Consider the following 21,636-nt stretch of genomic DNA (forward strand, 5'->3'; position numbering starts at 1 on the left):
TATTCATGACACTAGTTTAAAAATGTTTAATATTAACACACGCTCCAGCAACAGTACAGAAAAACCTAATTCCTTAACACTATAGGTCAGAAATGACAGGGATACACTTCAATAGATTTCTGTCAGTACAACAGAAAATACCTTAAAAGCTAAACATAGTTAAAAGCTTGTTAGTATTATGTAACCAAAGTAAGACTCAAGTGTGGTACATTTCACAATCACATTCCATTCTACCTGAGATTAAATGCTTATTATGCTTCATGAGAAGTAATAGAACAACAGTTGGATGGATGTTTAACAGTCATTAAAATATGAAAAATAAAACATGTAACATAAAAGTTCACAAGATTGTTCAGAGCTGTCATTGGTTGCCCAAATAGCCGAACCTTCTGCAGAGGATTTCAAAAATCTCAGCAATACACAAAACCACAGTGATTATGGTGAATAAGTACATTGCACTGAGGAAGATAGTCTTTTCAAAATGCTCTGGCACCATACATTTGGTGAAGTTAAAGGCCTTTTCCAGTGGGCTGGCATCACAGAAGTACAGAGGATGAACCAGAAATCCAAAGAGATGGCTCTGCAGCCAGAATGCTGCCACTTCCAGGATGATTCGCAAAAGAACAGAAATGATGTAAAAGACAGTGTAGATGGGTTTCTCAAGGATGTCCTCCTGGTCTATGTTTTTACATGCTGCATAGAGATGGAACACAGCCCCTGGAACAAGAACTGTCACAAGCTGTAAGGCCCAGAATACCTGCAAAAGAATCATGCAAAATGATTTGGCAGAAAGTGTATAGTGTCTTCTATAATGTATTTTTGAATATGTGCATTTCTATCTTTTACCCTTTGGTGTCTCAAAATGACCTTACCTGAGGTGTTATCGGTCGAAACTGGTTGTAACAGAAAAGGTTCAGTTCCCTCCTGTCAGGGTCACAGCTGAAGTGGAGAGCCTCATTGCCATAAACTGCAAATCCCAGAACCCCGAGGAAAAACATACGCACAGAGCCAAAGAACAGGGTGTGGAACTGACCAATCACAGTTGGTGGCCGGAGCTAACACAAACATACAAAAACAAAAACAAAACAACTGGGTACATATGTGTAATGGCTGAAAGACAAATAATTTGACTTGTCTGAAGGTTTCAACAAAATTACTGAAATGTATATTCAATCAGCAAACATCAATCAAAAAAAAGGAATCAAAATTCACAGTAATAGAATCCATATGTGTGAGTAGGATTGATGCTATACCACCTCGATGACTTTGCAAGCAGGTTCTCAATTATGCCACAAAAAGTATAAAATAAAAACAGAGTAATAAACAACAAACAATTCATAGAAAATGTGAAAAATATATACACATAGGCTTTGGCTTACTTACAAATCCCTCATAGAAGTTCTTTATGTAGTTTAATGACATGATTTTGTCTTTGCTCTTTAGGTTCAACTACACTGTGCTGCCTGGCCCTCATTGCCGAGCTGTGGCTTCTGTACAGACCCAGCTAAAACTCCGTTGCTCTGGATGACCTTTGCATTGGAGAAAAGCCCCTGTCAATGCATATTTCCCTTTCATCTGTAGTTCCTACATCGATTTACTCACGAGGTACAAAAAGACAACAAAAAGGCATAAACAAAAGAGCTGGACATGTGGTCCACACATAATCCCCATTCAACACCGTCAGCAAAAAAACAGCCCCTTTGCACAACACCATGCATGATGAGCGGAAACAGACTACAAAAATACAATGTATCTGTAGCATTATAGTAAAACTAAAGAAATAAGGCTAAAGACTAGAGTGTTAGATGCTTATATCTCTAGCACAGCAATGTGAGTAAGTAAAACAAGACTATTTTTGGTCTGGAAATAAACTTCTCCACTCACATGCTATGCAAATGGCCCTTGTTATATATAAAACTGTCTACCTCTTCTCCTTTAAAGGTGACGCTAGATGGCTGTCAATACCAGAACATAAATCTATTAATCAGAAAATCAGCAGTCTTTTTTCAAAGTGAACATACCAGCCCGAGTCCAGGTGGAGAGTTATTTGGCCTTCCCATTCAGCCGTAGATCCCCATAATACATCCGAGAAAATTTGAGAGCCAATAAAAGTCACAGTTTGTTCATTTTCCTACACACCGATGTCAGCTTAAGGTTCCATAAGTGATGCTGCCATGCTTATCCGTGATCTGATGTCGAAGTGATGGAGTCTATTGTCTAATGGTAAAATATTCTGTTTTAACATAGGTTTCACAGGCCACAGGCACATCCATACAAGCACAGGTCTGCACTGTGAAAGCATCCCACTCTGAGAGAGGGGTGATATACGCTTCATCAAAAGGTCTTTTCAGACAGAAGCTAATGCTGTGTTAGTGAAAACGCTAACAATGACAGCACTTTAGTGGTTGGTATCAATGTCAGCAATTCAGGGTGATCAGGAATGTACATTTAGCATTTTGCACATATTACAAACGTTCTAAATAATTACATATACCATTTTATGCTTTAAAATTGTCTTCACAAATGGTATCCAAAGTAAAGGAAAAGGCTCAGGGTGCAAAACCTAAGTAGATATATTTTGGATCACTATCAGGTTAACTGAAGCATCATTAAAGTGACAGAAATCTGTAATTATGTTTAGCTTAATAAGCCATGTTATAGAAGGGTGTTATTTGTGCTTGTGAATGAGGATTACAGTAGCCGAAGCACAGAATATACATTTCACAAGAATGTTGCTTTTTGGGCCATATTAATGTCAACATGAAGCAGAAATATTAAAGCATTTTCCATTTGTACCACTTGCGTATTTCCAAGCGGAAAATGATATAAAGGAGGGTCTCCTGGCTGGCTGAGTATGCTGCTCACTGATAGGCAGGGTGTGGTGGGAGGTGGAGGTGAAGCATGATATTATTGGTTAATATTATTTTCCCTGCCTACTGGAACACAGTGACGAATCTAAAAGAAGACAAAGGACGAGGCGAGAGCAGCTTGTGAAAAATGAAGAATTTTGGCTTTTAAACTAAAGTAAAAAGATAAAGATCAATGTTTATTTCAGGTTGACTTGGTTCCAAAAACACTATTTTCGCATTAATAATACTATAGAAAATATCCCCCAAAGCAGATTAACAAGTAAGATAAAAACTCAGTGCGTGTAGGGACGTTTTATTAACAGTTAATACTGTTACTCTGTTACTAGCATGATTAAACAAATAACAGTTTGCCACTGTCCATATTATTACTCTGCAACTATATAAACATCCAAATAGACTGTATTGGTGCCTCTTGTTATGGCTAGGCATACAGTACCATCATTACTGCTATCAGTAATAATCACTTTAATAATCAATTGGTCTGTTTTTTTTTCTTCCCATTTTCAGAAAAAAGGCAAAAAGCTCTGGGTTAACAAGAATAAACTATGTTAATAGAACTTTATACTATTATAGAAAGCTTTATACAAGTTACTGAATTAACACATAACAAGAGTCTCTATTGTTGGAGTGGCCTCACTCTTGGGTGTTCTGTAGTGGGTTTGAAGTCCCCTACCAGATTATTTTGAGGTCTGCCCATCACAGCTGCTGCCTTTGCAGGAGCAGCCACACAAGCTTCTCTCCACTCCTCGTCTGTCCCCTTCACTGTTGCTGTTGGTAAGTGCTGGCTGATTTCTTTTCTGGACTCAGGTTACTTAGTAACACTGTCTATAAAACAGGTTTTCTAAGCATGCATTACCTTTACTGGTTCTTATTGATGTCTGTCTGTAACAGATTGTATTGCTCCACAGTTCAAGCATGGACAGAGTTAAAAGCATGTCTGCTCGTAGGATTGTATGAAATGCTTGTCTACTAAATGTTGTAAGAATACACTATCAAGAAATAAGGCTCATGCAGAGCTCCAGAAAGGAGCAGCATCTTAAATTTGAAAATTTTCTGATGTCAAGATAATCTGATAAGCAAAAGTTAACATTAAAAAATGATAAGCAAAGATCAAGGAAATAACAATGGACAAAAATGAAAAACAACTGTTTCTAAATGCAACATCAAGAAAGCAATCACTGATATAAAGAGAAATATGCTTGAGATTAATGAATAAGTTGACCATATTAAGAAGCTCCTAAAATAGACCACTGGCCTAGAACAGGTGCCATGTGCCATGTGTGTGAAGGGGGGTGATCAGCTTGGACAGAGGCTAAATTTAACCAGATGAACAGTGGAAATAAGCAGAGTAGCTCCAAGCGTAAACAACCTCAAAGAGTAGGCCTGTAACTTGTATACCTTAAACCAAAATTACTGCTACATGTGGGTCAGATTTTTAAGGTCATGTTGTTACTTAAAGAATACTTTCCTTTAACAGATTGCAGACTAGTGAATCCAAAGCTAATCCTGGGGAGGCTGTGCATGGGCTTTCAAAATAATCTCACATACTATTATAGAAATAATTATAATTTTTTAAATATGTGAAACTGCAAAATAAGACACAGGGATCACGCAGGAAATTATGTTACCTCTTCTGAACTAACATTTTCTAAATTAGTTCAAGAATTACCAACATAATGTGCTGCAACACAACTATAAGCATATCTTTTATATCTTCTCAGTTATATCACCCAACAATGGAGAGCTGTAGCCAACTTGCAGAAGTACAGGTCCCTAACAGTGTCCCCATGGCGGATGTCACCCCAGACCTCACTGAGGACCTGAGTAAACAATTAGAAGACATCATCAGTACCTATCAGGAAGCTGAGAAGCCAGCAGAGTCTGAAGAGCTGGAAGAAGAGGAGGCACTCACAGACTTAAGAGAGTCTGGCAAGGCTAAAGATCAGAAGCTAGAAAAAAAAATGCTCAAAAGCCTTGGTCAGTATAAGCAGAAAGAAATCACCACTGTCCTTTGCTGACAAGGCTTTCCATTAACAAGCATTTCTATTGCAGGCAAGGAGGCCATGCTCCTTATGCAAAGCCTGAATAAGCTTGGTACTCCAGAGCAGAAACTAGAAGCCCTTATCAAGAAGCATGCTGAGTTGGTGAGTATCGGTACCTATAAGCCATGAACTAGGATGTGGCTTTTGTGCTCTTAAAAAGGGAATAAAAATAACAATTATGAGATTAAACTGCACTGAGAATGATATCTTTGGAGAAGAGGTTAAAGATATAACCTGTGTGTGTGTCTGTGCCATCTGTAGCTGGAAGAACATCGCTCAGAGCAGAAGCAGTTGAAAATGCTACAGAAGAAATTGCTGCAGGTGATGAAGGAAAAAGACCAGCTGCAGAGCGAACACAGCAGAGCAGTACTGGCCCGCAGCAAACTCGAAGGCCTTTGCAGGGAGCTGCAGAGACACAACAAGACTCTTAAGGTATTATCCAAAAATTATACAAAATATCATATTATACAACAATATGATCCTCAACATTATGGAAATATATACTGCTCTGTTCATCTTTCTGGACAGAAGTAACAATCTATCAAAATTTTAGTTGAGTACACAAGTTATTCTAACTTGTCACTGCCCACTGAGAGAGTGGGGGACAAGAAGACACTAGCTGAGAGAAAAGAAAATGCTGCATATGTACGGTGTAGCTGTGGTCAACAACAGATGGAAAATAAAGCACCACAACTTGTGTGAAAACGGTGAATGCTACCAGTACATTAAAACTTAATTTAGCTTTTCTAGTAATGGTATATGTTAAGTGTGAAAATACAATGATGAATATTGACATACTGAACATCTTTTTCAGGAGGAGACACTTCAGCGATGCCGCGAAGATGACCTGAAGAGGAAAGAGATCACCACTCATTTCCAGAACACTCTTACAGACATTCAGGCCCAGATTGAAGAGCACAGCAATCGTAACAACAAGCTATGCCAGGAGAATAGTGACCTAGCTGAGAAACTCAAGGGCCTCATTGCTAAATATGACCAGCGAGAGGCGGTATGAGACCATTAAAGCATGGTGATGGTTACTTTAAGCATGTATGTTTATTTCCCTTAAACTGGGCTCATTTACATATGTTACTTATCTTTGATGTAGTTGGTTCCAACTATAAATTTACATTGCATGGAAGTTAAACTTTGGTTAAAAGCCCATACAGAAATGCAAAGTTAAAAGTTTAGCTCTGGCTTTTCAGAATCTTGAAAAGGTGTTCAAGCACAGAGACTTACAGCAGAAGTTGCTGGAGACAAAACTTGCTCAGGCAAATGCAATGCTGAAAGATGCTGAAGAAAAGCACAAGCTGGAGAGAGCACATGTGAGTTTTGTGGTTTCAGTACATACAGCTTCAGAAAGAACCCAAAATTTTCTGTTTAACTGTGTGTTACATTAACTGTGTTACATTAACTATCTAATCTAATCTAATACAGACCTGTTCAAATGTTTCTTCATGCAGTTACTGAAACAAGCTGCTGAGGCTAAACTACAAGTGACGCTTATGAAAGAGCAAGAAAATGACATGAAGTCCCAAGTAAAATACTATCAAATATTACGTTTTTCCAGCTGTTTTATACATCACTGTTTTTTGAGGTTATGTAACCATCCCTCTCTCTACAGCTTGCACTCTATTCTGAGAAGTTTGATGAATTTAAAGGAACTGTGTCACAGAGCAGTGGTGTGTATGCCAGCTTCAAACAAGACATAGAAAAAGTAGGTACACTATTTAACAAAGATGAGAGAAGATTAATTTAGATGGACATTATGTTACACTGCAAAGTAAATTAGCCTAATTTCTTCCAATGTGGTACTATACCATTTAACAAAAAACATTCAGCACTAGTACGAGCATAGTGTTACAGTTACTTCTAACGATTTAAAATGATGGAATCATATTTGCAGATGTCAAAGAAGATGAAGAAGCTTGAGAAGGAGGCCAACGCATGGAAATCACGCTTTGAAGGCTGCAATAAAGCTCTTGTTGAAATGGTTGCAGATGTAAGGAACTCATTTCACATTTCAAACATCTATAACAGTACTACAAAACTGTAAAAGGGTACCCAACTGTATCCAGCCGAAACTATCAGAAAGCAGTATTGTAAATCATTTTTTTCCTGATGAAAAATATTTTTTTAAAATATAACACTATCATTTTTTCAGCCCACATGTGTAAATTCTATTCACCCTCTACTGATGTTTCTTCTAACCTTTTGCAGAAAGTGCTGAAAGAGAAAGAGTTTGAGCTTTTTACTTTGAAGACCCAAAAGCTGGAGAAGCTCTGCAGGGCACTGCAGGATGAGAGAAAGAACCTCTATCAGAAGCTTCAGGAGAACCGGCTGCCTGTAGATGATGCTGACAACCTGGAAACCCAGGAGCACGGAGGTGAGAAAGACAGCCTGGAGGCCCAACAGCCTAGTGGCCAGGCAAGCAGCCTGGAGACCCAACAACCTGAAGCTGCAGAACACACAGAAAAAGAAGAGGTAGCAGAAACAACTAAAACAAACTCTCAGGAACCGATGACCTCTGAAGTAATACTTAATGACCCCACTACTACTACATCACTTCTTACTAAAGAGCTAGCTAATCTGAAGGCTGAAAAGGCCAGACTTCAAGAGGTAGCGACAAGTTTTAAAATCTCACACATCCCTGCGCAGCCTGTTCTCACTGTAGAGGCCAGCAAGCTTTCAGAACACTCAGAGAGCACAGACTCTGTACAGGACATTCAAGACCTTACAGAGGCCAGTACTGATCTGGGGTTTTATATCACTCAAGAGATCCCCTCCACAGAAACATGGTCTGATGAAAATCAGGAGATCAGAGACAAAGAAATGGAGACAGTTGACTGAAAATATTGTATACCAATAAATTGTTATACAATTTTTCATAAAATTTGTTTTACACAACATGTTGAACATGTCACAATTTAACAAATAAACATGATGTCCAAGTTGCTTTAGCTCCAAGAATAAAGTGCCTTGAGTATAATTTTCGTGGTACAGACTTCTTTTAGTTTCAATCCACCTGCAACTCAAAACTGGTCTAGACAATTTTAGCACCTACAAACTGATTTCCATATGTCCTCTCAGCAGTCTCTGGGCTTTTTTCCATCTCGAGCCTTTTCAGCATCTGATGTGGACTCAGACCACTGAGTCATGGTTTCTTTTGCATATGTGAACACGCCAAGTGAAAAAAACAAACAAAACCTCTGTGGCTGTCTGTACAGTGAGCCTCTAGGTCTTCACCATAAGGCAACGCTAAAGCGGGACTGGGGCCGTTTCGTTTTCACAATGAGCAAATTAATCGAACCAGTTCGATTAGTTCGTTTTGTGGTTCGATTAATTTGTTCATTGTAAAAACAAAACGTCCCCAGTCTGCTTTAGCTTTGCTTTATAGTGAAGACCTCGAGGCTCACTGTACACACAGCCACAGTCTTCAGCACTTCAGCGGGTAAAACAGACTAGGATCATTCATAAGGTTCTATTCAGGATAAAGCCTGTCAGTGATGTGAGACAGACAGCAGTGCTGCCATATTAAAGCTCGATTTTTGATTTTTACCATGTTAAAGGCTCAAGCTGGACAAGCAATGCAATTTTAAGCTGCTTTCACATTGACCGCTGAATGAATGAAAATTCGCTGGGTGGAGCTTCAGTGAGGAGCACAGCGGAAAATGGAGCCCAACACGGCAGACCCGCAGGGCCATTTTTCCAATTTTGCTTGATGCCACTCGGCCAATCGTTTCAGCGCAGCCAATAGGAGAGCAGCAGGCGGGTCTGGTGTTTCTTCTCGTCACCTGATAGGTCAGATTTTTCAGAGACAGCTGCCCACTTGGTGAGCGCTGTGTACCGTGAGTGCTGTAAAAGGGGTCAGAGTTCGAATGGAGTTGTGGTCAGAACAAGAAGTGGTCTGAAATCTCAAAGGACCAGAAATAAGACTGAGTACTCTTTAGAGTTCACTTACAATGTGAACAGAAAAAGAACTGAGGCCATATGCAGTTGGTTCCCATCCAGGTTCACTTTAACAGAACTCGGTTCGGTTCTTTTAAAACTAACTAGGCCTATATGTGAAAACACTGTGTTTTTGCAGGCCTGAGGACCCAGTAGTGGAAACTGTTCAATAAAGAACCTTAATTATCTTAACTAGAATGTGAGCGAGTATGAAGTATAACTTATCTTAATTAATCTGGGGTGAATTGACAAAGGCTGCTCAGGAAAGGACGCATGTCACACTACCTGAAGTGTTCTACATGAACAAGTTATTCCTGTTTCACTCTTCAGTTATATGCATGAATGGTAGGCTAGTTATGCAATTATCACCCCACTCTTAAATTTCCTAACCATCATACTTTAGCTTAGGAAGTTACATTCCAGCCTGTTTGGCACGGCCTGGAGGATAGTGTATTGGGCATAGACATGTCAAGGTGGGGCAAAGATTATTCTTACTTTCTCTCATCAGTCACTCATGCAAGCATCAGGTTGTCTTGAAATGGTAACGTTTTCAGAAAGCCCAGAGGTTTTGATTGCATGCTTGTCTTGAGATGGTATAAGGTGGCTGAGACTGACACAAAATTAGTCTGAACTTAAGTCGACTCAATTTAAGTCAGATGCTGAAAAACTCAGCTCAGCATTTTGTAAGTAAAATTTCTGAGGAGGCTGATTGGTAAATGAATACTAATTAAACAATCACGATGATTATACAAACTTCGGACAAAGAACATCAGCAAAATGGATGGATTTTAAATCATTCACATTGACAATGCAAGTTTTTAAGATTTTAATATTTTTCGCCTACTATTTCTTTGTACTGTGTCATCAGCAGAAAAACAAACAAACACAGGAGTAGCCATGATTCTGTTATAACAAGGAGTTTTTATCAAACATACTAACAGAAAAGGACACATACAGGACACCAAACTCGAGGGGGAGGTCACCTCTAGCCACCTGCTTCACCCTGTGACAGTGAATAAATAAAGGGACAGAGGAACATAATGATATAAAATAACAATTCACTTTCTGCCCAACAAATGTAAGCTGATGAAGTTTTTTACCTTAGCCATTTTATAATATGGTATGTTAGATGCATTTCATTTATCCTCACTTGCTTCCTATCTGCAATAATTGTATAATGTGCCGGTCCTACCTTGTCAAAATGTTCTGCTGTAGCATATATTTAGAGGCTGCGCTCTACATAAAACTATAGGTAATACGTTTTGATAGCCTAAATCACCTTAACAGAATATTGCTATTTTCGGAAGAAAACCTTCTCCAAAATCTCATACAGGTATCTCCAAAATGATACAGGTATAGTAAAATGAAACAGTACAGGAGAAGGAAAAAAAACTACTTTATTTTTAATGTAAGTCAATGGAACCAGTCATTTTTTCCAAGTCATTTTTGGTCATTTCTTTTAGTCCCATTCATCATGAAATTTACATACCAATTTCAATGTTTTACCTGCTAGCTGTTAAACTGGCCAGCAATACCAACCAGGACATAAATACATAGACTAAAGACTATTACTGATATAAATCATGATCCTCTCAGTTTACTCTGTGTATTTACACACTGAGCTCCACTAGCTTATGGGACGGTATGCACATTGCATTTTAACTGGAACTCTCTATACTTTAATATTTAAGCTGTGAACATTATACTGTAAGCTGTATACTTGAACACTGAGCTATTAATGCACATTTTCCTGCACTGTACACTTTCAGAAGATAACAACTGTGATGTTGTTTACAAACATGAAACGCACTCTCTAGAGCCAGTGTTTGGTTTTTTCTTTCTGGCCTACAATAGAAACATGGGGTCCTCTGTTGGAAGAGGACGCACTCCCTATGTGAATAAGGAGAGCTCATTCTAAGCTAATGAAAACACATCACATAGTTACTGATGACTCTACAGCAATGAAAGATGTTTTACACTATACTGTATTTCTGCTAAAAGATCCTCCTAAATGAAGAGTGAACTACAAGCACTGCAAATGGCTTCAACCGATCACTTTCACTCTTTCACTTTGGTGTTATTGTGGATATTGCTACAAAACAGCAACTAATAAAATGGGTAGCATAACATAAAAATTTACTATGTTTTTTTACAGTAGCACATACTTGAAATTTTAAAGGTTTTCTACAACAGTTTGCAAAAATGAAGAAAAAAAAACAAAATACATAACATTGGCAATATCTTATGCTAAAAGATATAGTAAAATATCTAATGAAATATGTACTAATATTACAAAGAGCATAACTAAATACAAGCAATACTAAAGGGTGCCACAGCAGTACTAAAAAGCTCTGTGAATGAAAGCACCTCTGACAAGCTGTAAGTCCTGATAAAACAAGAACAAGAAGCAGCAGATAGATGGCTGTAAGAAGACAAAACATTTGTTAAAAGTTTAAAATGCTAAATGATAAAGATGTTGCTTCCATACCAGAGATGTTTTTTTCAGGCATCTTTTAGGCTAAGGTGGTCAGAGAGAATCAGAGTGTACAAAGTATACAAGTTCTTACTTACAGTATCTCACAAAAGTGAGTACACCCCTCACGTTTCAAAAGATATAATAAAATATTTGCAGAAACGTGAGGGCTGTACTCACTTTTGTGAGATACCATATGTATTGACTATCGGAGAACCTATTTGTTAGTCACCTGCTCGGGTGGTTAGAATGTTCCTTCACACACATCCAAATTCGAATTGCAGAATTATTATCCAGTCAACACTTTATTTGTTCCAGCAACTGCGGTAAGAACCATATGCTCCCACCACCTAAGCATCCATTCTGTGAGTGTCTGGTGACTATAAGCACGTAACTTGTCACCTGACCCATCACCTAACGCAGCTCACCCCCTAGTGTTCCCAAAATGGTACTGAAATATTTACAAAGATGAGAATGCATTAAAGCCAAATTTGGCTTCTACACTGTATGTGAAACACGTGTTACATTCTTCAGTAAAAGCAAAAATACTCTTGGTTAAATTTTACTTGGATAAAGACATTCAGTTTGTACAACATTTGTACTTGAGCAAGTGCTTTTAATTTAAATTTCACAAGTTATTATAGAAAATGAGTCTATGCGGTGAATCTTTTTTGTTCCAAAGACCTGTATGACTACAGACACAAACATTTAACTCTATTGTCTGCAGCCACACAGGTCTCAGGTTTAACAGCCACACAGGTCTCAGGTTTAACAGAAAATACTCATTAAAACAACCTAACTGCATTAACTCAACTGAAAACCAAAATAGAACTTTGCCTTTGTTAGTTCAAGTTGATCTTTTTTTACCATGCTAATTTTGTTAATAATTCATAATTCATCGCATGGAAATAAATAAATAATTAAATATTACTGTTTCAATTCATGATTTTTACTAAACAGATAGACTAGCTTTACTTTAGCTCAAGTAATATTTTATTAAGAGAGTTTCTACTTAGGTTCAGACGTTTTGTACTTTGTTTACTCCTGGTTAGAAGGCTTACATGGTTATTTAATGGTTATTACAGTCAGTCAACACTCAATCATGAGAGGGGGAAACACAGGCATACATGTGGTTGTGATGAGGTCTTGTTCATTTTAGTTAATTATTTTAAAATACTGACCGCAATCAAAGACAGACCTAATAATTTGGGACGATTACACTCGATTAAAAATTAGTGAAAACAACCAATAACACTCAAAAGGTATACAAAGGTATAAATCTCCCTGAGATTTCTGTTTATATTCTCTATACTTGTGTGTGTGTGTGTGTGTGTGTGTGATGCAGCTGTGGTCTGTGCGAAGCCATTAGCCTGCTAGCCAGCAAGCTATCAGACCCACTTGTTATAGAAGTCGGTCATTTTCTGTCACTCCAAACACCAGTTCCTCGACATCTCTAGGTCTAAAGATTTTAGTCTTTAGCATATGTCAGCCGTAATTGAACACGTCTTCCAGCAGAGCTATCAGCCCCCTAACTAAAAGCTTGGCTTACGCGAACAGTAGTTACTCACTGTGCACGTCAGTTTATTAAAGATGGAACAGAAATTCAAAACCGTCTCAAATTTTAAACCATTGTCTCAACTAGTTAACTTAGCTAAAGCTAGCTAAGTTAACTCTTAGCAAGTAACGTTCATTTTCGTTTTGGCATATGAAGAGCTCAGCATTAACAATTACAGACTTATATTAGTAAATATCAGAAAGAAAAACCTACTGGTACGTCAAATAAACCAAACATCACTCACCAAGCCGCCAGGTGTTTCGGAGCCTTCCCAAGTTTCTAGAAGCTGGTCTAAGCGCGCGCTTGTCGCCTTCGCCGTGGAGCGTTGACGACGGTTTGGACCTCAGTTCTGGTGGGATCTGCCCTCAGTACGGGTGTAATCAGCTCTTATGATTTTCGCCGAGAAACGCTTGCAAGCCCCAGTCGTACCCGGGCCGATTCAGGTGTGCCATTGCCCGCTTTCAAGAGTCTTTTCAAGAGTTATTGGCGCGTTAGCATGTTATCAGGCTAATGGCCAGGCTACTATAATGAGGACAAAGTAGCTAACGCTAGCTAGCTAGCTATATTTACCAGTTTCAGGGAATAAAAATATAAAGCATATGGAGGCTGTTTTGGTTTACGTTTAGAGCAGAACTCTTTAATTTTGTACACTGAGTTTGATTTACTCTACTCTATGCAGCATGTTTAAAGCGAATTACGAGCTCGGTAAAATGAATCGCTTTCAAACAGGCGAAACCAGGTACTTGAGCGCGCATGCGCAACTCATGTTAAAGCGTCACAATAATCTCCTTTTCTTTACACATTAATACAGCATCAGACTTTCTCCACCCTTGAAGTTCCCTCGCTGTAAACATCCAACTCCCTAATCTTAGGCAAATTAAAAAAAATACAGCTGGCCCAACGTTCACACCGTGATTTAATTGACTCAAAAAGTTTCTGACACCACGCTGATGTAACATATGTAGTTGTATAATCATAAAAGTTGTAGCGAGTTGGATTTTTTTACAGTGAGGGAACTTTAAGGGTGAGGATAGTTTGATGCTGCATTAACGTGTGAAAGGGGTTATTTTTGTCAGTCTTTAGCATGTAACATTACTTGCTACCTGTGCTTAGACTTTGCATAGGAGACTTGGATCAGGTTGAAGAATAGTGTGTTTCTCGTGATATTTATTGATTTGCTTGGTTTTCTTTCCAACTTTGCGGAATATGAAAGTTTTTTTTTTCGGAACCAGTCTGTTCCGCTCTGTCTACCCCACACCTTCATGCCCGGTTGTTTTGACACACTCCCACTCCAACTTCCAGAGAGCCACACATGTCCGAGCAGACTGTCCAGAGATGACGCTCTCCTAAATGAACTCCAACGAACTGTGAATGCGAGTCCTGGTAGGAGCACTGAAAGCCGTTTTGACACATTGTTACGACTGTAATGTTTGTATTTTCGTTACCTTACCTTTAGCTGAAACTAGCACTTGTCACCCTGCAAACTTTGCCACGAAACAGTTGGTGTCTGGTGAAGGTAAGTTTGAAGGTACGATGTGGTTCGGTTTAGAGCTGGAGTTATAGTTGGGTTATGATTTGAGAAAACATGCAGTTTTGGGTAGACTCTCGTAAAGTTGAATGACTCTATAGTGGTATTGGCTTGTGGCTATCTTTTTGCCTGGCTGCATCATGTGAATATCTGTGATGTGTTCAAACACATGTCATGGGGAACAATGCCCACCTGAATGACATTGTTCTCAGTCCTTTTTAGACCTTTGTTTTCTGGGATAAGATAGAAGTGTTTTCCTATATTTTATTCACAAATAATAAGGTTTAACCATACAGACAGTAAAAGGATAAATCAGGCAAGCAGTATATTACATGGTAATGCACACAATAGTGTTCTCATTGTGTTTCTGTCTTGCCCTTAACCAGCAAAGTTGTAGGTCTATGGTGATTCAGTACTTTATCATTTACCAAAAATGTGTTAATAACATTTTGCTAGATAGATAAAGAGATACATAAAAGTAACCTGATCTTTTTATTTTAATCTACAGTGGTGCTCAGCATGGAACCTTGCCATGTTCTCTTCACATAGACGCCTCCGTCCTTCTGTGACGTTGTTGGACTTTGATTCAATAACTAACCTCAAGTGTGTACTGTCTTTTCACATGCTGCATGTGTACTTGCATGTGTAAAGGTATCCACTGCTTCAGTAGGTAAAGAAATTAGCAGTACATGATGCCAAACTTTGATGAGCTTCTACAGCACGCTGGGGACTTTGGACCCTTCCAGAAAAGAATAGCTTTTTTAGGAACTTTACCTGTTTCATTATTCGCATTTGTGCTAGTTGGAGTCGTGTTCCTTGGAAATACACCAGATCACTGGTGTAAAATTGCAGGTGCAGCTCATGTGCAAGAGGATTGTGGTGTCTCTGTGGAGGAGGTGCGGAACCTTACTGTTCCTCATGCCGGTCCACATGGCTCTCACAATAGATGTGCTAAGTTTGATATGGACTGGAACTTTAGTGCAGTCAGCTGCAGCGATTTGAGTCACTGGTCCATACCCACTAATACCACACCAGTCTCTTCTTGTGATGAGGGATGGATGTTTGATCTGACTTGGACCACCGTTGTAACAGAGGTGATTTTTTATATTCTTCTCTGGAAACTTTTGCAGCAGATGCTCTTTTGCAGACCTAAATTGCATGCAGTTCAGGGAAAGTACTCCTGCGGTTGGGCTGGTGTCATTCAAAGTCATATTAGTTAACCCCTTATGACTTTACATGCTGAAACATTAAGGGTAATTCCACAAATTTAAAAAATGTATGCTTTGTAAATTTGTAAATTTGTAAATTGAAAATGACACAGGCAACAGGAAATGTATAAGAGACATGAGTAAATACAGAGACCACATGCACCCACAAACATGGGTGCAGAGAAACAACATTTTAAGGGAAAGATGTCACCTTTAGTTCTGGTGCGTTTGAGACATCAGTCTTTTCATGTTAGAACACTCTAGAAACAGCTAGAGTAGATGGGATGGGTTGTAATGACACCAAAAGTGAATCCCTTATTTCTGTCTCTTTCAAGTTTAAATTGGTCTGTGAGCAGTCCTGGCTCGCTGACCTGAACCAGGCATCTTTAGCTGCAGGGTTTTTCATAGGAGCCTTTGTTTCCGGATATGTAGCTGACAGGTTTGATCTATTCTTCATTTGTTCTTGTTCATTTTGAAACATGAAACATTCATTTATATGTTATGATTGAAAAAGTACAAATTAGTCACTATCCAAAAAAAAAGCATGCTCAAAACATCTCCATTTTTATAGATTTCTACTTTTTGTCATTTGAAGGCTGCAGTTGTCCTTTACATTATGTCAAAATTTCATGATAAATGGACCAATAGAAATTATCAAAAAAAAACTTGGAATAAAATTTCTTTAAATTGATTTAAATTAAAACCCAAAACTATTTTTGGTTTCTGCTGTAATGTTGCCATTTTGGATTGTTTATAGCTCTGAAAATTAATTCTGAAATTTTTAAATAGGTGATCTGTCTGATTCTTTTTCACAGGTTTGGAAGGAAATTGTGTTTCATTGGCTCAATTCTTGGCCTTGGAGTGTCAGGGATGTGCATTATCATTTCACCTTATTACCCCTTGTTCCTAGTCTTCAGATGTTTGCAGGGTTTTTTTGCAAAAGGAGCATGGACAACTACTTATGTGCTGGGTAGGTACACAAAAGCTCACAGCTAACTTGTGCCGCAGTGTAAACATGTATATGAATTTGGATCTTTTTGGGACACTTTCTTATTCTTGGCCTGTGACCGCAGAGAACACATTGTTGAGGAGAACACACTGTTGGGCTACTGTTGAATTTATGGAATGCCATTGATTAGATTGTTTTTGATTTATGTTAAATTCTTGTTTTTTTAATGTTCTCTTTTCAAAACAGTTATTGAATTCTTTGGATCAAACAACAGGAAATTTGTTTCCGTCATGTCCCGTACCCTGTACTCCACTGGTATGGTTTTCATTCCTGGTCTAGCTTATTACATTCATTCTTGGAAAAACCTGCAACTGACCATGACACTCCCGATCTTTATCTTTCTGGTTTATTACTGGTAAGTTGAAAACATAGTGGTTATGATTAAAAGTGTACTTTTATACTGTACACTTTATGTACACTTTATGGGGAGACACTACAATGGTCCCATCAGCCATTCATTTGTCAGGTTTTTGCATAAGCTGCCTCTATAATATATATGTCCTCTCTTGAACTGTAATCATGAAATTCTAAAATTCAACAGAAATATTTTGATCTCAGCATGTTTTGTCAATTTGCCTCCCCTCTACATGTAACATTTTCCAAAAGACAGCAACTTTAATGAAGGCTTAATCTGCCACACTGTTTCTTTTGTACTAATGACAACAGTCACATGAATGGTGCAAGCTGTTTGAGATCTCACTGGGTAATGCAGTTCTGAGGCCCATAATCATTTTCTCAGAATTGTTTTTTTCTCTAAATTTGGAAGCAAATATCTCTAGAATACCTAAATTCATCATATTTTCAATGTTCAAATGTTCAATTCTAACACTATTCTGAGAGATGTGACAGAAAGCTTTTCTAATATATTACTTATTGATGGATTTGTGCTAAGTGTTGTACCACAAAACAACCTAAAAATGTTTTAAAATGACAGTCCCTGTGTTTTCTTGATTAAACAGTAAAAAATCAGCATAATCCTCTCAGTGCTGTCACAATGAAATAAACCTTTAAATTCAAACATCATCCAATAGCTAGTATGCTTTTTTAAATATTCAAAATATTAATCATAGATGAAAAGTAGTAAAGAAATTCTCTCTATTTGGTGAAATAGCTTAAACTCACACTACACATACAATGAGAAAAATTACACTTTTAATTGAAAATGTATTCTCATCAAAAAATCATTATTTTTAACAAAACCACATGTGTGCACCTCTATGCTAATAAAATAGCACTTAATCTCTTCTATAAAATCTAATAAGGCTGGAGAATACAGAGCAGAGAATTTGAGATCATTCCTCTTTACAGACCGTCCAGGGTTCTAGGTCCTCTCTTGTGTACTCTGCTCTTTAGCTCACTCCACAGGTTTTCTTTGGGGTTTAGATGATATGACAGACATGGTCATGGCAGAAGAAGATTGTCCTGCTCCAGTGTCGACTCCTTTTTAGTGTCTTAGCAGAAGCTGACAGATTTTGATTTAAAGTGTCCTAGTATTTCATGGTGCCATGTACTCTTAACAAGTTTCCCAGGGCCTTTGGGGGAAAAACAGCCCCACAACATCACAGACCCTCCACCATACTTAACAGTGGGCATCAGGTTCTTTTCAGTTTAGTCATTCTTCTTTTCACACTAAACCCACCTTGACTCTGTGTTGCCTAAAACAGGTCATGTTTGGTTTCATCTGAGTATGGACTATGTTTCGAGTCCTGTTAGCGTTTAGCAAACTCCAGGCGCTTACCTTTGTGGTTAGATGACAGGTAAGGCTTTTCCCTGGGACGCCTTCCAAATAATCTGTTGGTATGGAGGTGGCGTCTGATGATAGTTTTGGAGACTTGGTGTCTTCAAGGTGCTACTTTTTTCTAAAACTCTCCAGCAGCGATCCTTAAGAATTTTTGGCCTCGTTTACCATCCTCCTCACTGTACCTAGAGGGCAAAATAAATGTAGGTCCTCGTCCAGCAAAATTTGTCACAGTTCCAGTTGATTGGAACTTGAAAGTTCCTAGACACTCTGATCAACATAAAAAGTAAGATATAACTGGAAAACCTGCTTTGGTTACATTTTGTGTCAAGAATGTCTAAGTAATTATGACACATATGGTTTTGGTAAAAAGATTCATTGTGAAATCTGTTATTTTAAAACATTATCCTATTTACTAGTAGTTTCTTGCCTGATGTATGTCTGCTAGTGTTGTATGTTGATTTACTTACTACAAATGGTTGGGTTAGCACCTTATCAAACAGGACGTCTTTTTCAGGGTTATGCCTGAATCTCCCAGATGGCTGCTATCACAAGGGAAGACAAGGGAGGCTATGAGCATTGTTGAGAATGTTGCCAAGTGCAATAAGAAATCAATGCCTACAGATTTACCAGAGGTGAATTGAACAGTTTACATAATTTTGTTATGCTGCGTGTCTCATTTCTCAACTTCAGACTTTCCATAAGCCTGAGTCAGAACCTTTAATAGGGTTCTAATTTAGGTGACCTGACATATGTATTATGCACCAGTTGTTTTGCTTGAAAGAGTATTAGCTTTGAGAGTATCATATTCTTTTGGTTATAGATTACATCACAGAGTTACATTTATGAGTGAAAATAACTAGAATTCTATTGTTAAAATAGCATAGATGATTTCACAATTTCCTTTCCGAAATGATGCCGTCGCATTATTAAATGATTCCATTGCTTTTGCAATGCACAGAATATAAATAAATAACTGTAGATATCTGGGTTTTGACCTTCAGGTTTTTTATGTTAATTTTGTGATATCTTGCCATAGCATGAACAGGGCAATGTTATTTTAAAATCTTCTTTTGTTCATTAAATCAACAAATAATTATTACCTGTAACACATATTTTGATTGTCAACAATTACTTGTCGTTTTTAATGTATTTGTATCACAGATGGATGTTTTGGTGGGACAGCAAGAAATTGTTCCTCCTTCATTTAAAGATTTGTTCAGAACACCAAAAATGAGAAAACACACCATCATCTTAATTTATGCATGGTAAAAGACAGTTTTTTCTTTTAAAAATATATCAGTGGTAGTTACTGGTGACGTATTTTTACCCTAATGGTCACTGTTCCATGCTTTATTATTATATAGTATATAGTAAGTGTATGGTTAATAAATAGTATATATAATACATAGTATATAACTACACCTAATCATCTATTTAATTCCTAGTAATTTCTTGATGAGTTGTCTGCCTTGAGATCTACTACTTTTCACATACAAGCTATTCTGGATGTTCATTCTCAATATTCATTTATTAATTCATATATTCCAATTCCAGTAAAACTGATCAGAATTTCTGTTTTATGGCTAGTGAACTGAATTATTACACGGTAGAGTCTATTTTGGCTTTTGCATTCACCTTCCTTTATCTTTCTTTAAGGTTTACAAGCACTGTGGTATTCCAGGGTTTATTACTCCGTCTGGGGATCACAGGGGATAATGTCTTTTTGGATTTCTTCATCTCAGCTGTGGTTGAACTGCCTACTGGACTTATATTTTACCTTTTAGTGGACAGAGTAGGCAGGCGTCCGCTTCTAACAGCTGCAAACTTAGTTGCGGGAGTTGCTTGCTTGATTGTGCCTTTTATTATGCAGAGTATGTTAATCTTTAACATTTTTAATTGCATTATGGTCAACATTGCATGTTGACATAATTATTCATGTTAAATTCGAGTTAGTTAATAATTCCTCTCCCTCTCAAGACTTCTCTTGGCTGAGGAGATCCATTGCAATAATAGGAAGGCTGGCTGTTGCCATTGGGTTTGAGACAGTGAATTTTACCAACTCAGAGCTGTATCCCACTCCCTTAAGGTAATGAACTGTTCTGAATTACAATGAATGTTTTTTAAAGGAATAACGGGGCTGTGTGAATGTTTTAACCATGTCATATAGTAAAAGTGTTGTTTGTATTTTCCAGAAACTTGGGTGTGTCTTTCTGCTCATCTGCCAGTGATATTGGTGCAGTTGCAGCCCCTTTTGTACTCTACAGATTAGCTAGTGTCTGGCAGGAGCTTCCCCTCTTACTGTATGGTAAGAGAGTATTTCATACTATTGCAGACATGACACTGCTGTCAGAAGAAAACGATGTATCATTTTTGTTTTTCTGTTTTTGACATAGTTTGAAAATGCTTGCTGCCCTTGATATTCTATGTAAATTTCATGAGGACTGTACCAAAAGAAATGGCCCAAAATGACATGGAAGTTTGTCTGGTTCCATTGACTTACATTAGAAGTAAAGTAGTTTTTTTCCCTTGTCCTTTAAAATGACCATTTTGGAGATAAAAGGTTTTCTTCTGACAACAGCGATGTGTTATCATGCTATTCTAAAGTATCTGGTACGTCCCTTCTACAGGTGTCATGTCTATTGTATATAGTGGTCTGGTAATGATGTTGCCAGAAATGAAAGGTGTTGATCTGCCGGAGACCATAGATGATGTGGAGAACAGAGGGTAGGCCTTACCTCAGTACTGTGTTTTAATAACTTAGCTTAGGTAAAGTAACATACACTTTAGTGATTGAATGAAACACATTTGAAAATGTTTTACAATAAAGCTTAATTTTACTTTTCTAGGAAGAAAGACGAGCAAAAGGTTGGAAAGTCTAACAACATTATATGACCCCGGTGATGACGTGCGTGAATCTGTAAAAGCTGGCATTACAAGAGCCAGTCAGCAATTATATCATTGCCATTTTAAACAATAAATGTAGCCTAATGATCTACGATGGATTCCGGAGAACTGTGTATTTAAATAAGTCTTGATTATACATTGCAAATACACTTTTGAGTATCATATTTCAAATTTTAAATTCAGTATGTAAGATTGTTTATAATTGTTATATATATATATATATATATATATATATATATATATAATATTGTTAATATTTTAGTAAAAAACATTGTTATAATAATAATAATAATAGTACTTATTATTATTGTTGTTGTTGTTGTTGCTGCTGCAGTATTACCACAATTTACATCATGAA

At 37.6% G+C, this 21,636-nt stretch overlaps 3 protein-coding genes across 4 annotated transcripts; 2 read left to right on the forward strand and 1 right to left on the reverse strand.

Moving 5' to 3' along the window:
- Nucleotides 1-47: 47 nt before the first annotated feature.
- LOC108428727 (gap junction epsilon-1 protein) lies at nucleotides 48-3,620 on the reverse strand. The gene is made up of 3 exons (XM_017699974.2): nucleotides 3,544-3,620; nucleotides 873-1,055; nucleotides 48-757 (listed from the first exon to the last, which is right to left on the reverse strand). Exons 1-3 carry the CDS (start codon nucleotides 3,565-3,567, stop codon nucleotides 362-364), a joined length of 603 nt encoding a protein of 200 aa, XP_017555463.1. The 5' UTR covers nucleotides 3,568-3,620; the 3' UTR covers nucleotides 48-361.
- On the forward strand, nucleotides 3,525-7,901 carry txlnbb (taxilin beta b). Its single transcript, XM_017699970.2, has 10 exons — nucleotides 3,525-3,644; nucleotides 4,592-4,847; nucleotides 4,923-5,014; nucleotides 5,174-5,344; nucleotides 5,727-5,921; nucleotides 6,118-6,237; nucleotides 6,376-6,450; nucleotides 6,537-6,629; nucleotides 6,819-6,914; nucleotides 7,133-7,901. The coding sequence occupies exons 2-10, from the start codon at nucleotides 4,607-4,609 to the stop codon at nucleotides 7,760-7,762; spliced, it is 1,713 nt and encodes a 570-aa protein (XP_017555459.1). The 5' UTR covers nucleotides 3,525-3,644; nucleotides 4,592-4,606; the 3' UTR covers nucleotides 7,763-7,901.
- A 6,276-nt stretch (nucleotides 7,902-14,177) lies between these two features.
- On the forward strand, nucleotides 14,178-21,456 carry oct2 (organic cation transporter 2). 2 transcript variants are annotated; one of them, XM_017699972.2, is made up of 12 exons: nucleotides 14,178-14,271; nucleotides 14,925-15,510; nucleotides 15,960-16,063; nucleotides 16,440-16,594; nucleotides 16,820-16,988; nucleotides 18,889-19,006; nucleotides 19,536-19,639; nucleotides 20,031-20,245; nucleotides 20,352-20,460; nucleotides 20,567-20,679; nucleotides 21,002-21,098; nucleotides 21,221-21,456. In XM_017699972.2, exons 2-12 carry the CDS (start codon nucleotides 15,106-15,108, stop codon nucleotides 21,264-21,266), a joined length of 1,635 nt encoding a protein of 544 aa, XP_017555461.1. In that variant the 5' UTR covers nucleotides 14,178-14,271; nucleotides 14,925-15,105; the 3' UTR covers nucleotides 21,267-21,456. The 2 variants fall into 2 exon arrangements, with proteins under 2 accessions (XP_017555461.1, XP_017555460.1); XM_017699971.2 differs by having other exon boundaries at nucleotides 14,186-14,404.
- Nucleotides 21,457-21,636: the final 180 nt, after the last annotated feature.

Source organism: Pygocentrus nattereri, chromosome 10, assembly GCF_015220715.1.
Source record: "Pygocentrus nattereri isolate fPygNat1 chromosome 10, fPygNat1.pri, whole genome shotgun sequence".
NCBI lineage: Eukaryota > Metazoa > Chordata > Actinopteri > Characiformes > Serrasalmidae > Pygocentrus > Pygocentrus nattereri.